Source organism: Narcine bancroftii, chromosome 2 (assembly GCF_036971445.1).
Source record: "Narcine bancroftii isolate sNarBan1 chromosome 2, sNarBan1.hap1, whole genome shotgun sequence".
NCBI classification, from domain to species: Eukaryota; Metazoa; Chordata; class Chondrichthyes; order Torpediniformes; family Narcinidae; genus Narcine; species Narcine bancroftii.
Genome location: NC_091470.1, coordinates 320,274,638 through 320,291,455, shown reverse-complemented (window position 1 = coordinate 320,291,455; position 16,818 = coordinate 320,274,638). Strand labels below are relative to the sequence as shown.

At 38.9% G+C, this 16,818-nt stretch overlaps 1 protein-coding gene across 3 annotated transcripts in view; it reads left to right on the top strand.

Moving 5' to 3' along the window:
• The window catches only part of plekhf2 (pleckstrin homology domain containing, family F (with FYVE domain) member 2), a 38,517-nt gene extending 22,802 nt beyond the window's left edge, over nucleotides 1–15,715 (top strand). For 2 of the 3 annotated variants that reach the window (XM_069921815.1, XM_069921816.1), the window contains one exon: nucleotides 12,652–15,715. In XM_069921815.1, the coding sequence (XP_069777916.1) occupies nucleotides 12,660–13,406 (747 nt within the window). In that variant the 5' untranslated portion in view covers nucleotides 12,652–12,659 and the 3' untranslated portion in view covers nucleotides 13,407–15,715. Of the gene's footprint in view, nucleotides 1–12,275; nucleotides 12,353–12,651 lie in introns of all 3 variants that reach the window. The other variant, XM_069921814.1, reaches the window with a different exon arrangement.
• Nucleotides 15,716–16,818: the final 1,103 nt, after the last annotated feature.

The following is a 16,818-nucleotide window of genomic DNA, read 5'->3' as shown; positions in this document are numbered from 1 at the left end:
TCCAGATCTGCACTCACAGAGCCACCTCCTCCCTTACTAGTTCTCACCTTTTTTCTTCTATTCATGTCCAGTTATCATCTTTTATCTATTGGTCTGTGCTCCTCCCCTGCCCTTTCTTCCTTCTCCCCAGCCTTTGAATTTGGGTGCCTATCTGCTTCTTACTCTTGCCTTGAAGAAGGACTCGGCTGAAACGTCAAGTATGTATCTTTACCTCCAATGGATGCTGCGAGACCTACTGAGTTCCTCCAGTATTTCTGTGTTCACTGCAATTGTAGTGTCTGCAGGCTTTCATGTTTCACTTGGAGACAAATGTTCATGTTAATTGACCTTTTTTGAAATTGTTTGTTTCTGACATGGAAAACTAGGTTTTTGCATAGTTCTTGGGTAAGGGGCCTTTACATAACCCAGGGACTGCCTGTATTAATATTTCGAGAATATTTGGTGCCTCTGCCAAATTTGAGCCCTGATTTTCCACTCTGCGTTAGGTCACCTGGACACAATCATTTGTTTATTCACTGCAGCTCAGTATTCAATACCGTCATGCCAGCAAAACACATGACCATACTAGGGGACCTGGGACTGGATTCTTGAGTTCCTCATCAGTAGACCCCCATCACTGTAGGTTGGCACATCACCTCCTTACTGAACATCAACATAGGTGCTACAAGGCTGCATACTTAGTCACCTGATCTATTCCTTGTACATTTGTGACCATGTAGCTAAGTTTGGTTCCAATACAATCTATAAATTTACTGACAACGTCACCATTTGTGGTTGAATAATGGGAAATGATAAACGTAGGATGGAGATTGAGAATCTAGTTGGGTGGTGCCAGAACTATCTTTCTTTCAATGTAACCAATCCAAAAGAGGTAATATTGATTTTAGGGAAGGAAGACTAAGGGCCCGCTCACCTCTTTAAATTAATGGGACAGAGGTGAAGACTATTTGTACTATCAATTTCACGGGAGTCCATATGTCGGAAGACCCTCCTGGAGCTAGCACATTAATGCAACAAAGAAGGCGCACTGCGACTCTACTTTCTAAATCTGAGGAAATTTGGAATGTTGTCAAATACTCCATCACATTTCGACAGGTTTAAAGGATCCCCATCATCTGGTCACACTTTGAAGAAGATACAGAAGTGTGAAGTCCAGTATGTTTAAGTTTAAGAACACTTTCTTCCCTCTGGCTTTCAGCTCTTGAACATAGAACATGACAGCACAAAAACAGACCTTTTTGGCCCTTCTAGTCTGTGCAAACCATTTTTGTTTTGCCTAGTTCAGCTGACCTGTACCCAGTCCATAGCCATCCATACCTTTCCCATCCATGTACCTGTCCAAATTATTCTTAAATGTTAAAATTGACCCCGCATTCACCACCTCAGCTGGCAGCTCGTTCCACACTCCCACCACTCTCTGTGTGAAGAAGTTCCCCCTAAACCTTTCTCCTTTCACTCTTAACCCATGTCCTCTGCTTTGTATCTCACCTACCCTCAGTGGATAATCTTATTTATATTTACTCTCTATTGTTATGTCGCAGACCAGCAGCAATGGAAATTCACCAAGACTGTGTTATTTTTAAAATAATATATTTATTTATACCTTAATTAACTTATCTAAACTTAACCCCCAATTATACACAAAAATACTTGTATGCGTGGAATACCAAAGCCATTTCAGTTTAGGCACCATTCTGGAAAGAAATTCCCGAAGTTCTTTTAAACTGATGCTCAGAAGTAATTACGAAGGAGTTTAGACACTGAGAGATCAGACTGCAGAAAACGCATGATCCTTGTCAAATTGCTTCCAGAGAAATTTCCTTTAATACAGGGTTAGAGTTGTCACAACTCCTCTCTTCCTTATGTAGGAGAAATGCAATGTGTGACTTCCATGATGATTCCAAAACTCAGGCCCTGGTGTAACAAAATGGCCATCAAAATGGTCATGATCCAAATGCAGGAATTATCCTGTTTCCTTTATCCAGATATGGGTCATTAAAATCAATTCAACAATCATTCCCCTTACAAGGAGAATTAGCAGAAATGTCCATTTCACTGAACCATTCTAACCCTGTTTTATCAATGCTGAAATACTGTTTTCTTTTTCTTTTAGAGTCCCAAACACAAATCATAATCATATGACTCTAAGTGTCCCATCTGTTTTTCCTTGGATAAACACCCTTGTTTCTTGGTTCTTCTGCCAGAGCATTACTTTGTTTATAGCCAACTCTCAATGGTGCCATGCAGTCTGTATATAAAAAAAATTGTGAATTCTATGAATATTTTTCACCCTGCATCAACACCCAAAGTAACATTCACTTAAAAAAACAGGACCTTGTAATACTATCCCCCTCATAATTTTAAATAGCTCTATCAAATCTTCCCTAATTTTTCTATGCACCAGGTAATAAAGTCCTAACCTGCTTAACCTTTCTCTGTAGCTCAGTTCCTCAAGTCTGGGCAACATCCTAGTAAATCTTCTCTGTACTCTTTCTATCTTGTATCTTTTCTGTGGTTAAGTGACCAAAACTGAACACAATACTCTAAATTTGCCCTCTCAATGTCTTCTACAACTTTACCATCACACCCCAACTCTTATACTCAATACTTTGATTTTTGAAGGCCAATAGGCCAAAAGCCCTCTTTACAACCTTATCCACCTGTGACACCACTTTCAGGGAATTATGTATCTGTATTCCCAGATCCCTCTATTTTAACTGCACTTCTCAATGCCTTACCATTTACCATGCATGTCCTTTCTTGGTTTGTCTTTCCAAATGCAACATCTCACACTTGTCTGCATTAAATTTCATCTGCCATTTTCAGCCCATCTTTCCAGCTGGTCCAGATCCCTCTGCAAGCAATGAAAGCCTTCTTCACTCTCCACAACACCTCCAATCTTAGTGTCATCTGCAAACTTGCTGATCCAATTGACCACAGTATCATCCAGATCAGTGATATTGATGGCAAACAGCAATGATCCCAGCACTGAGCCCTGAGGCACACCACTAGTCACAGGCCTCTAGTCTGAGAAGCAATTATCCACCACTACTCTCTGGGTTCTCCCGTTCAGCCATTGTTGAATCCCATTCACTACTTTGCCGTGAATACCTAGCATCTGAACCTTCCACGAGGGATCTTATTAAAGGCCTTACTAAAGTCCATGTAGACAACATCCACAGCCTTTGTCAACTTTCCTGGTAACCTTTTCAAAAAACTCTGATTGGTTAAACACGTCCTACCATGCACAAAGACATCTTGACAATCTCTCATCAGTTTCTGGCTATCCAAATGATTGTATAACTAATCTCTTAGAACACCTTCCAATAATTTATCTACTACTGACACAAGGCTCACTGGCCTATAATTTTTAGGGTTACTTTTGGAGCCTTTTTTTAAATAATGGAACAATGCGAGCTACCCTCCAATCCTCCCTCACCACTCCTGTGGCTAAGGACATTTTAAATATTTCTGCCAGACCCCCTGCAATTTCTACACTAGCTTTCCTCAAGGTCTGAGGGAATATCTTGTCAGGCCCTGGGGATTTATCCAGTCTTATTTGCTTTTAGGCAGCAAGCACTTCCTCCTCTTTAATCTGTATAGGTTCCATGACCTCGCTACTTGTTTTCCTTGCTTACTTCCCACGACTCTCCATTTCCTGAGTGAATGCTGTTTATGTGGGGTGGGGAAGAACATTTAAGATCTTCCCCCCCCGCCCCCCCCCGCCGCCCCCATCACAGCTTCAGCTTCATACAAAGCTGTCCACTCTGATCTTCAAGGGGACCAATTTTGTCCCTCGCTATGCTTTTGCTCTTAATATACCTGTCAAAACCCTTTCCCTTCATTGTCTGTCAAAGCAACCTCATGTCTTGAGGTTTTTTTCTTGCATTTTTTAAACTCCTCAAGTACCTCATTTGCTGCATGTTGCCTATACCTGCTATACACCTCCTCTGAACCAGATCCCCAATATACATTGAAAGCCAAGGTTCCCTATTCCTGCTAACCTTGCCTTTACTCCTTACAAGAACATACAAACTCTGTCCTCTCAAAATTTCACGTTTGAAGATTCACCATTTACCTTGCACATCCTTGCCCAAATCCCAGTCCATGCATTCTAGGTCCTTCCTCATTTCCTCAAACTTGACCTTTCTCCAATGTAGAATCTCAACCCGAGGCCCAAACCTATCCTTTTCTTTAATTAACTTGAAATTAACTGCATTATAATCACTGGACCAAAGATGTTCCCCTACACATACTTTTGTCACCTGTCCTGTCTTGTTTCCTAATAGGAGATCCAATATTACACTCTCTAGTTGGTACCCCTATAAATTGATTTAGAAAACGTTCCTAAACACATTTGATAATTCCAAGCTTTTACAGTATGGGAGTCTGTCAATGTGTGGAAAATTAAAATCTCTGACTGTCACAGCCTTGTGTTTCCTGCAGCTGTCTGCAATCTCTACAAATTTGCTCTTCAAATTCTCATCAACAATTGGGCAGTCTGTAATACAACTCAGAGTGTGGTCATACCTTTCCCATTCCTCAGGTTCATCCATATAGCCTCAGTAGATGAGCCTCGCGTCTGTCTTGCCTGAGCATAACTGTTATATTTTCCCTGATGAGCAATACCACATCTCATCCTTTCATTTCAACACCCCCCCACCCCCACCCACCACGTAGGGAGGAATCCCTACGCAAAAAGAAAATGGGTAAGAAAATGTTGTAGATGGTGAAAATTGCAGAGAATATATTGGATGTGGAGGCTGATGTTGTGATCGATAAGGGCGAGGGGGGCTCTGTCCTTGTTGGGGGTGGAGGGTAGAGAAGGAAAGGAGCCAGGGCAGATGTGTGGAAAATGGAGATGCGGATGAGGACTGAATTAATTGCAGTAGAGGGCCAGCCACATTTTCTGAAGAGGATAGACAGAATGTCCTCATTCTGGGTGCAGGTGCAACAGGTTTTGAACTTTAAGCAAGCACGTTGACTCACAGTGTAGCATATTTACCTTCTAAAATAAGAAGAGCAGTTTACTCTGTAGCCAGAGTGAATCACAAAAATCCGCTGAAACTTTGATTGTTGTGAAAACAGTCTGCAGAAGACCTTCTTGAAGACCTACCTTGCAGAAGGACTCAGGCCCGAAACTGGTAATATATCTTTACCTCCTATGGACACTGCCAGACCGGCTGAGTTCCTCCAGCATTTCTGTACATTTTTACTACATGTACCCAGGTAATTTGCAGACATTTGAAGAAAAATCTGATTTGCAAATCTATGGGGAAGATTGAGTAACTTTCTCACTTTGAATTTGAAAGATTTTAAAATTGTATTGCCTTTTCAAGTTTATTATCATACAATTGTAAAGTACAACTGGACGAAACAGCATTCTTTTCGGTCTTCTGTCAAAACATGCAAACACGTATATGTACACAGGCAGTACATGTATAAAAGTAAATAATGGTAGATTCTTGGAGGGATTATATGAGCATTTTTATGGCTTAGAATGGCATATTTTTAGTGCTTGTGTCTTAGAGATTGTTGCGAGGAGGAATGCTCTGAAAATTAATTCAGATTTATTGTCAGAGTACATGACGTACATAAAACCCTGAGATTCTTTTTCCTGCAGGCGAGGCAGACTTGCCATTTATTGGCAGTGTTAAAAGAAACTGACTCAATGTATACATGTAAACAAACTTTGCAATATAGATAGAAAAAAATCAATAGAGTGCAAAAGTAAGCCTTTAAATGAGTCCCTGATTGAGTTTGTTGTTAAGGAATCTGATGATGGAGGGGTAACAGATGTTCCTGAACCTGGTGGTGCGAGTCTTGTGGCATCTATACCTCTTTCCTGATGGTAACAGCTTGCTGCATGGTGTGGTTCCTTGATGATTGCTGCTCTCTGATGGCAGTGTTTCCTGTAGATGTTCTCAGTGGTGGGGAGGGTTTTGCCTGTGATGTCCTGGGCTGTGCCGACCACCTTTTGCAGGGCTTTTCACTTGGGGCATTGATGTCCCCATACTAGACTGTGATGCAGCCAGTTGGCATGCTTTCCATCACACATCTGTAGAAATTTGCCAATGTCATGCCAAACCTTCGCAAACTCCTGAGAAAGTAGAGGTGATGACGTGCTTTCTTCACGATGCCATTTGTGTGTTGGGTCCAGGAAAGATCCTCCCAAATGGTGACTCCTAAGAACTTCAATTTGCATCATAGGTTCGATTCCTTTACTGTTATGTGATAGTAATACATATTACTCGAAATTGCCTTCTGTCTACTGTAAGGCAGACAGAGTTGTCATTAGTATGACGCTCAGCGCCCCTTACATTAAGAAAGAGTAGCAAAAGCGAGGCCCTTCGGGTTCAGTGAATGTCCATGGATTCGTCTCCAGCTCTCCTTCAGTCTTTGCAGCCTCATAGACTCCTGTTTAATTCGGCAGCAACCCAAGCTCCAGATCCAAACTCCAAAGTGATCAGGAAGCCTTCAGTGAGTGAGGCCCTTTTGCAGCCTCTTGAATCCCACTCTGATACCTGGGTTCCCATGAGCCAGTCTTCAGCAGCCTGGAGCTAATGTGGGTCCCCTGACTGCAGGTCAACTGCAACTTGTATGGGTCCCTCAGCTGTTGAGCCCTTTGCTGGTCCACTGTCATGGTCACCAATGTGTAGGGTCATCTCCTCTGCTTCTCAATGGGGAGTGTTCTTTCTATTTCTGGTACCCTGTAGCAATTTGTTGCTCTCCGGAGTCTGCAATCCCTGCCAAGCACAGGCCCTGCACAGGATTTTATTTACAAACACCATTGGATCATTTAAACAGGCTGTTTAAAGCCTTACAGAGCCACCTGCATTAGGATTGTGTGATTGAACCCCTTGGAGCAGAACTGTTTTCACTCTCTGCTTTCCCAACTGTGCACCAGTGGCAGCGCTGCTGTTTATTTACCCACAAGTGTTTAGAAATTTATTCAACCTAAATGTACAGACCATCAAAAAAATATTTGTTTTAGTTCTGTTCATAATTAAGCTACCTGCTCTGTAAGGAGTTTGTATGTTCTCCTTCTGTCTGCGTAGGTTTTCCCTAGAGGCTCTGGTTTCCTCCCATCGTTTGAAATGTACTTGGCGGTGTAAATTTAGCGGCATGGACTCGTGAACCAAAATGGCTAGTTAATGTACTGTATGTCTAAATTTAATTTAAGTTTAAAATACCAGTCAAAATTGCTGCTGTCCTTCATGTTTGAATCTTGTAGCAAAAATCCCTTGGGTTAACTGATTCCATTTATCTCAAGAGCAACTATACTGTAGCTTGCATACTAAGTGCTGTAGATTAAAAAAGAATCTACAGGAATTAGTCTGGTTGTGAAGTGAGAATTGATGATTTCTTAAGATATAGGAGCAGAATTGGGCCATTATGTTCTTTGCCATTCAAATCCTGGCTGATGTATTTTTCCTCTCAATCCCTAACTAATCAAGAACTTATCAACTGTTTTAAATGTACTGAATGACCTTCCCTCCACAGATGTCTGTGGCAAAAAATTGCAGATTGACACCCTCTAGCTGAAGAAATTTCTCTTTATCTCTGTTCTAAAAGGATGTCCTTTTGCCTAAGATTGTGGCCTCAGTCCTTCATCTTCAGCTACATCACATCACAATCACATCAACGCTATCCAGCCTTTTCAATATTTGGTACGCTTCAATGAGGTCTTCCCTCAACCTTCTTAACTCCAGCAAAATAGGCCCAGAGCCATCAAATGTCTCCTCTCTTCCTTGGGATCAATCTCATAAACCATATCTGAAACCTCACCAATGCCAATACATCTTTCCTTTGATACGAGGCTCAAAATTGTTAAGTGTACTGAAAATGTGGTCTCGCCATTGCTTTATAAAGCCTCATTATCACATCCTATAATATTCTGGTCCTCTTGAAAGTAATGCTAACATTGCATTTGCCTTCCTTTACTAGAAACTCAACCTATAAGTTAACCTTTAAGGAATTCGCCAGGGCTGTCAGAGCACAGCCGGCTGCACTGTGAAATAGAACTGCCAGACTGATGCAAGCACGCAGGCACTATCGCCACTAATGGTACCCCGTTAGTTGAGTAGACCATTTGTACCACCACAGAGTGATTAATGAATTCACTCGGCTGGGCTCTGACACTTGCCCCCACAAGAGTCCGAGCCCAGTTGATTTTAACTCGCTTTGCCCAGTTGTGGCCCTTTCACACTGCCAGATTACCAGCTACGGACCTGCTAAATTGGCTGGTTCAATCCACATGTACTCGGCAGTTTGAAAGGGGCTGGAAGGCCTTTTTACACACTGAATCTAGGCGACATTTCTAGGATCCAGGTAAAGTTCCCGGGAAGACTGCACCCTCCAGGCCTTTCACACTGCAACATTTCTTACCTGTAAAATCGGCAAGTGGTGGGGGGGGGGGTCCACTCCCAGCGATGACGCCACAGGTGATGCTTTACGTACTTGCAGGTAGCCTCACAAGGAATCTCCTAACTCCTCCCAGTCTGCTGCAATACCTCTGCAATCAGTTTAAATATAGTGTCGCATATTTTGTTTCATGAAAAATGTCTCATGTTGTTTCATGGAAAGAGCTGATTTATGCCCATTTTCGCAAAACTTTATCTCCAGTGAACAAAGCTTATCTTGGATCTTTATTGAGATGATTATAAACATCAGTCATTGTGTGGAGGGACCTCAAACCACAGTGAGAGTGGAGACGTTGCTCAGTTGTTTGTAGTTTAAGGTTCATCTTGTTGATCATGTTTCTGATCAGTTGCTATGTGTCAACTGGTTAATCAAAATTAACCACAGAAATTATGTAGTCAGCTTGTTTGATTTAACCAGCACCATTAAGGTTGAATGATAATTCTTTAACTTTAAATCATTTGTGGTGAGGATTCTCCTACTAAACTTTTCACTTTTTCACATTTGAGGTTGAATTAATACTGATGTTTCACTGCAAGAAGGTGAATCCTCATGAGGAAAAGCTTGACATTCTTCTATTGATACATTGACTGCTGTTTAGTGAGCTCTCCTTGGGTTCTGTGCTGGATAGATGAGCGCCCATACTCCAAAGTGCAACAGTCGCTCTCTTGTTTTTTCAAACCCATTACGTTAATTGTCTTTTCACTAGTCACAAGCTTGAAATCCAATCCATCCACAGGCCAGTATGTCAGGTAGTTCCAGTGGTCTGAGTTCAAAATACATTCAAGTGCACATGCATAAAATCTTCTCTTGAAATACACACAAATAAATGATTTTAATGTGCTCTCATAGTCGTTACTTTTCCCGTAAAATTGTTCTGTTTTCAAGTATAGTTTGATCTGAAGTTTTAAAGAAATATGGTCACCACTCCTATTAGTAAAAGACATGATCAAGAAATTTAAAGTTTGCTTCTTTAAGAATAAGGGAGCTTGAATTATTTATGGCAATTGTGTGCTATTTTCTCATTTATCAGAGGCCAGAGACTCGTCAGTCGGTCAGGGGTTTCATGTGACGCATGCATGTTCTGACGTTATGAAGCTTACCTAAGCCATTTGTGGTTTCACTCCTCCAGAAGGTGATTGGCAGGTGAACTCGGCCAGGCTCCGAGACTAACCCGTCCGAGGTCTCGGGGCCCGGTCAATTTTGACCAGCCTTGCCCAGATTGACCTTTTCACACTGCACAATTTCTAGGTAGGTAACCGGGTAAATTGCCTGGTTAACCCACTTGTACACAGTGGTGTGAAAAGGCCTTCTCTAACTCCTTTTGTAATCCTACGTCCTGGTTGTTATTTGGTGATCTGGCAGTTTCTCAACTCTACCCACAAGGATTCTACATCCTCTGATCCTATGTCCCTTGCTCAGGATTGATTTTTTTTACACCTAATAGAATCATCCCATTGCCTCTGTCCACTTGCCTGACTTTTCAATAGGATGACTAGCTCCCAGAGTCGTACCTGCCAATTTCTAACTGTACTTTTAGCTCAGCTATCTTGGTTTAAAGGAAGAATCGTCAATATACTGTATTTTCAAACTTTGTAGATTAAAGAATGGCTGATTTGCCGTGCCAATTTGCAGTATACCTCATTGCTCCCCTCCTCATCTTTTATTACTTTTTAAAGTGTTTGGGGTTCTGATTTCATTGTTTCTGGTTGAGCATTTCAAGATCGAATTCTCTAAGCTACTTTATGTTCTAACTGTTTACACTGAAGTTATTGCATCTACATTATTGATTAATGCTATTGTGAGCCATAATGATTCCTTCAATTATCATTCAGTAGAATCCTTGATAGAATTAGTGGATCAGAGACATTCAGTTTATGCCACTTCCCAACAGAGCAATTCCATATTCATATCAATCCCTATCCCTTAAAAAAAAATGTGAGCCTGCAACTTGTATTCTTGCACAGGTCCATACACTCTCATTGTTTTTGCCATTAAAGTACACGATGGGGCAGCTTTGGGATGTGGGATGAACTTTAAGCATCCTGCGAAAACCTGTATGGTCACAGAGAATATGCGTATTCTACATAAAATTGCCTAAAATTAGGGTCATAGGACCCAGATCTGTGCTCTTGTATTGCTAAGCTGCTTTCATGGTTTCATTTGTTGTAAAGCTCAGTAATTAGTCCCCACTTCAGGGTCTTGAGCACAAAAATCTAGATTGACATTGGTATTGCAGTTGTCAGATCAGTTTTTGGATGTGAAGCTAACAGCTCTCTTGTTGGCTGGAACAAAAAGATTGCTTGATGCTTTTTCAAAGAGCAGGGAAGTTATTCCTACTCTACTAAGCAATTTGGCTGTGAAATTGTTGCTAGTTATTAGAGCCTGTTCTCTGTGAAATTCCATCATTTTAGAAATTACAAATTGTGTAACCTCGCTTTTAAGGGTGTGTCGGCAAAAACTAGAGATCAGTTCCCCTGAATCTATTTTTAAAAAATGTTAGCAGGTACTTGGAAAGAGACTGGATTTATTAAAGGGCAATCACATTTGACAAATCTTTTAAAATGTACAGTAAAGCTCTTGTTGTCTGGAATTCAAGCAACCAGCAGCCTCAAGCATCAGGCAAAAGTAATGCAGAAAATAAATAGTAAAAATAGTTTAAAATTGACACACTTTGCTGTTAGTTCGCCAATCCACGCAAAACACAATTTCAAGCAACCAGAAAATTAATTTACTGGGCATCTATCAATCCCCTTAGGTGCTGGATACCAGGGGTTTTATTGTGTTAAAGTTGCAAACAGCAGAATAAATTTGGGTGCAATAGTTGTAGATTTGAACAATTAATTGAAAGAGCTTTGATAGTTTAAAGTTGCAAACAGCAGAATAAATATGGGTGCAATAGTTGTTGTAGATTTGAACAATTAATTGAAAGAGTTTTGATAGTTTGAGGTGAGATTGTTAAAACTAGAGTAGATGGTGTTAATGCATAACAAACAAGTGGGGATTGCTGTTGTTCTCTTTTGCTCAATAGTTCAATAATTTGGATGAAAATATTAAGTGTAATTTAAGTCTGATAAAAGCTAAATGATAATATGTTATGAGTAGGGTTCAGTAAGGCTTCAGACAAGTGGGTAAAGGAAAAAGCAGATAGAATATGTTGTTATGAGCCTAGAGGACCCCAAAGCCCAGCAGCAATAGATATTCATCAAGACAAAGGTTACTTTTAATTAACTTTAAACATGAAAACAGAATCACACTTTAACTTATCTCTATTTACTTAACTAACCTAACTCCCTTCTAATTCTAAGCGCACATGTATGTAATGTGTGTTTAAGTTCAGAAAAGTTCTTTGGTTCACAGTCCAATCTCACTTCTCATTCACTGGCTACAGGCAATTCTTATACTGTGCACCAAATTTAACATTTATAAAGTTCACCAGGCTTTGGTGCTTGAAGGGTAAATGGCTGTGGGGCCGATATGTCCAGCATTAGCAGAACTCCAGTATTTCAAATAAGATCTGTTTTAAAGTGTATGTATGTGACCTACACTAACAAACCTGTCCCAATTTATCTCGCAAAAACTTATCTATTCGTTATCATAATCTGATGTGTTCTACTTTTGTAGAGAAAAATAGTTTTCTAAAAATGGTGAGCTGGTATCAGAGACATTCAGTTTATGCCACTTCCCAACAGAGCAATTCCATATTTATATCAATACCAAAAGCTTTGGTATTCAGAGAGACCCATCTATCCATATACATAAATCACTGACCACAAATAACAAACTGGACATAATTGCAAGTGGACTCAAATATAGAATTATTGTGAGACTACAACTGATATGTTTGTATGCAGGACTGTTCCCCCTAAATAAAGGAAGAACAGGATTGCCTGGTGATGACATTGTGAAAAAATTGATTCCTGGATGGCAGGTTAGTCTTATCATTCTTGGATTCAAGACTTATGGGTAGATGCAGAGCTGATGTTTCTCCTGCCTGGAGTGAATGGAACAAGGTCTTCAGACTCAAAATGAAGGTTCCTTCCTAAGTCATGAAACAAAAGAGTGGTTGAATGGTCCCTCGTGCTATTTCTTGTAATCTTGCGTCAGCCGCTTTTCCTTTCATACCACCATGGTATTCTCAGAGGGTATTAGTTGCTCTTTTATCTTTTGAAACCAAATGTTTGGGTAGCTAATACCTTTTTTAATTTGTATTTTTTTTTTCCCTTGCAGAAAATAAAATGGTGGATCGCTTAGCAAACAGTGAGGCAAATGCTCGACGTATTGGCATGGTTGAAAGCTGTTTTGGAGCAGCTGGGCAACCCCTGACCATACCAGGTCGGGTACTCATTGGTGAGGGAGTTCTTACAAAACTTTGTCGAAAAAAGCCAAAAGCCAGGCAGTTTTTCTTGTTCAATGACATCCTTGTGTATGGTAATATTGTCATCCAAAAGAAGAGGTACAACAAACAGCATATAATTCCTTTGGAGAACGTTACAATTGATTCAGTTGAAGATGATGGTGACCTGCGTAATGGCTGGCTCATTAAGACTCCAACAAAATCCTTTGCTGTTTATGCTGCTACAGCTACTGAGAAATCGGAGTGGATGAATCATATTAACAAATGCGTTACTGATTTGCTGTCAAAAAGTGGAAAAGTACCCAGTAATGAGCATGCTGCAGTCTGGGTGCCTGATTCGGAGGCAAATATATGTATGCGTTGTCAGAAAGTCAAATTTACACCAGTCAGCCGACGACATCACTGCCGCAAATGTGGATTTGTTGTGTGCGGGCCTTGTTCAGAAAAAAGATTCCTCCTCCCGAGCCAATCTTCCAAACCAGTACGTGTGTGCTCTTTCTGCTTTGATCTGCTTTCTACTGGACAACTGTCTGCAACTCTTCCAAATCGCTCTGAGTTTTACCGTGGCTCCCTTCAATCCCCTAGAAATTTATCTGATGAAGACGATGATGAGGACAGCAGTGACTAGAAGTCAAATATCAGCTTTAGTATTTCATTTATGGCGTCAAACTTCAAATGAACTGCTTTTGAGATCTATTAACTTCTAGCAATGTTTTTCTTGTGACATTAGCCATAAACTATACCTGCAAACCTTAAAACTAAACTTGTGCCTACACATTCAATAAACTAATGACATCTATTCTACTTCTGCAGGGATGCATTGTTAACTGCAAGTTATTATTCTTCAGCTGGTTGTAACCATGATATTTTCTAGTTACTTAATTTGCTTGCAGTTCCTAAAAATAAATCTTATTGCACTCTGTTGTTTTTTTAAAAATTTTCCCTAAAGTTTAAAATGAAATATCTTGTAAATAACATAAAACACCTCAAATACTGTCATGGAAAGCATTTTGCAGGATTTGGAATTTGATTTAAATGGAGCTGGATTTAAAGTACTGTTTTTCAAATATCATTGACTAAATTTTAATATTGGCCAATTTTGCACAATGTTTCCCGATGTTTCACAGTTTCCAGTGAAATTAATTATTATTCTGTGACAGAAGTGACTAAGATGAATAAACATGGAAAATTTTATTTCTGCACTTCTTCATGAAGACCTTTATGAGGTATTTCGGTTGAAATCTATCCCCTCCACCCACTCCGTAGTTTAAGAAACTTAAGGCTCAACTGTCAATGTTGGGGTACAGATTTAGCCTATTTGTAAATGACTCAACCACTTTTCGCAATGTTTTGGAGCTTGCTAACAATTGTCATAAAATTGAGATTACTTTTGAAACTATCAATGTTCTTATATTAAATTTTCATCAATATTTATAAAATGATGTATGTGTTGTAATTTTTGAACTTTAAAAGTACTTCTGATTTTTTTTGCTTGGAAAACATTCAAGCTTATAGTAACAATGTCACTTCTGTGTTTGATTCTTTTAAATTCTTGAAGGCCTTCTAATATTTAGAATGGGAGTAGAATTCAGAATTGTTGATTAGACATTGGTACTTTGCATAAACCTTGTCACTCTGTTCATCCCTTTACATTACTCTTTTGTATAGCACATCAAACATTTAGGCTATGATTTCAGTCTTGGTACATCAGTAAATATGAATTGTGCTTGAAAAACTATGGGAAATCCAATTCCTCTACTAACTGGAAAGCAATCAGAGAAATTGCAAATTAATTTCTACTGCTTAGAAATGATCCATTTGTCAGTGACACTTTCATGATCACACATTTAAAGTTCTGAGATTTCCAGTTACCAGGTGTGTTTCTGTGTGTATTTATAATACCACATGTTTAACTGAAATGCTCATGTAATTGGATTAAACCTAGTGATCAATTTGAAGGATTCAAGGATTTTGCTGCAAACTTTAAAGATTACAGACTGATCCTGCTATTGGCTTGTTAGCGAACTGCTTTGGGAATAATAAACTAAGAGCATTAAATGTGTGATTTAAGTTCCAGATGTAGAAATTTCAATAAAAACACAACACTAAAATTTGTAGGTCAGATAACACCTGTGAAAAAGTTGATGTTTCAAATTAATAACATTTATCTGAACTGAAAATACCAGCCTGAAATGTTAATTTTCCTTTCTCTTTATGCAGATGCTGACTGACCTGAGTTTTACTGGTGTTTTGTGTTTTTATTTACGAGCAGTTTGATTGAAGGAGTGAGTCAATCTGAAAGAAAATTTGCCTATTGCCCATTGGTAATGTTTTGCAAAGAGTTTTCTGTCATTAATTTTGCAGTATGGGCAGTCCCGTGATGATTTATTTTTGTAGTCAACTTTGTATTTAAAAAAAAATCAAACATTTAAAATTGTGCTTTAACACCACTTTCAGTCTGTGATGCAAGTTTGTGATAAATGGCATGTCCAGTGGAAAATCGAATCCATTCTTTCTTCGAAAGAAAATGATAGCTGTGTTAATGAGATTCTATTTGTACAAAATTTGCTTTGTAAACACTAGTTTTGTCAGATGACCAGGATTTATAATAGTCATTATTCACTAAGATGCTGTGGTTTTCTTTGTGGCATTATCTAAAGTCCATCAAAAAGCCATGTTAAATCTGTTCAGATTTTATGTAACCTCACTTCCTTGACCAAACTAAACTGGTAATTCGCAAAATGACTTATTTTTACACTTCATATATTGGCTTGGGTTTATGGGTTTTATGATGCTATAATTGGCTGTAACTGTAGCAAACTATTGAGTAGAATGCTAACTAGCAGTACACTTAACTTTAACATGTGCTGCAATCTTTTTATTGGTTGAATGATCAAATCTAACTGCTTTGACTATTAAAATTCCTTTTCCACTATGTGACTGGGCATTTTCTCCTTCGGCTTTTTAGAACAATTTTTGTGTAATAATGTGGCATACGGTGAAAAATTAATATTTAACTGCCATTTCCCCTGTGTTCTTCCCATTGCTGTTAGTCAGTAATAGTTCAATGAAACCTGTTTAAAGTTGCAACTTTTTCCTCTTTGACACCATCATGAGTACATGAAAGCACGGAGTGACCTTCATTTCAGCTGCAATTTTGTAAATTGCTTCATTTAAATATAAAGGGGTGTGCCTCAATGGGTTTAAATCAATGACTGATTTATCGTGGATAAACATGTGGATATTTTTTTTAAGGAAATTGGATTCCATGAATGCAAATTAAGACTGCTAACTTCATGCTCGTCTCTAACATATAGAAATAATAGTCCACTAAAAAAAAATCTGTATTTGCATTCTTCGGACGTATTTATATCTGTGTTTCAGCAAATCTAGTGAATTACATTGCAAAATAGTTTTTGATGCCTCTGTACTTGAGCTATCTTTGCCAATTGTTCAATGGCATGACTGCACAAGTTCAGTTGAAATTGTAAAGATGACACTGATCAGAATTCCTGAGAATTAACTTTGCAGTTGGTCACCAGGTGAATTTTATGGATCAATAGAAAATATTTACTGCATCTTTTGTACATTTTTCTGTTTCTTGCATATTCATTTGATTAAAAATGTTATTTCCAGCTACAAAAGGCCATTGATTAAACTTTTCAGTAATGAAATTGAGATGTCCTAAAAGTAAAGTTGAAAAATAATCTTAAGCTAAATTTCTCAGGAAAAAAATTCAGTGCAAAAAGAGCACATATTTTAAGATTTATAAAGTAATTTCTATTGTCTTTTGGCTTGTTTCTTGCAGATTTGATCTTTTAAAAAAAAGTTCTTTCAGTTTTTCAAATGTTTTTTAACATGGAATTTTTCTACATTTGGCACTTTATTTTGCTGACAGACTTGTCACTTCATTAAGGACCCTACAAATATAAATGTACAGTCTTGCATCCATAGAAGCTGAGTCTTGCACTATACTGCACTGAGTTGGAAGGTCTGAGTGACGTCTCAATTTTTTAAATATTGTACGTGACATGAGTTAT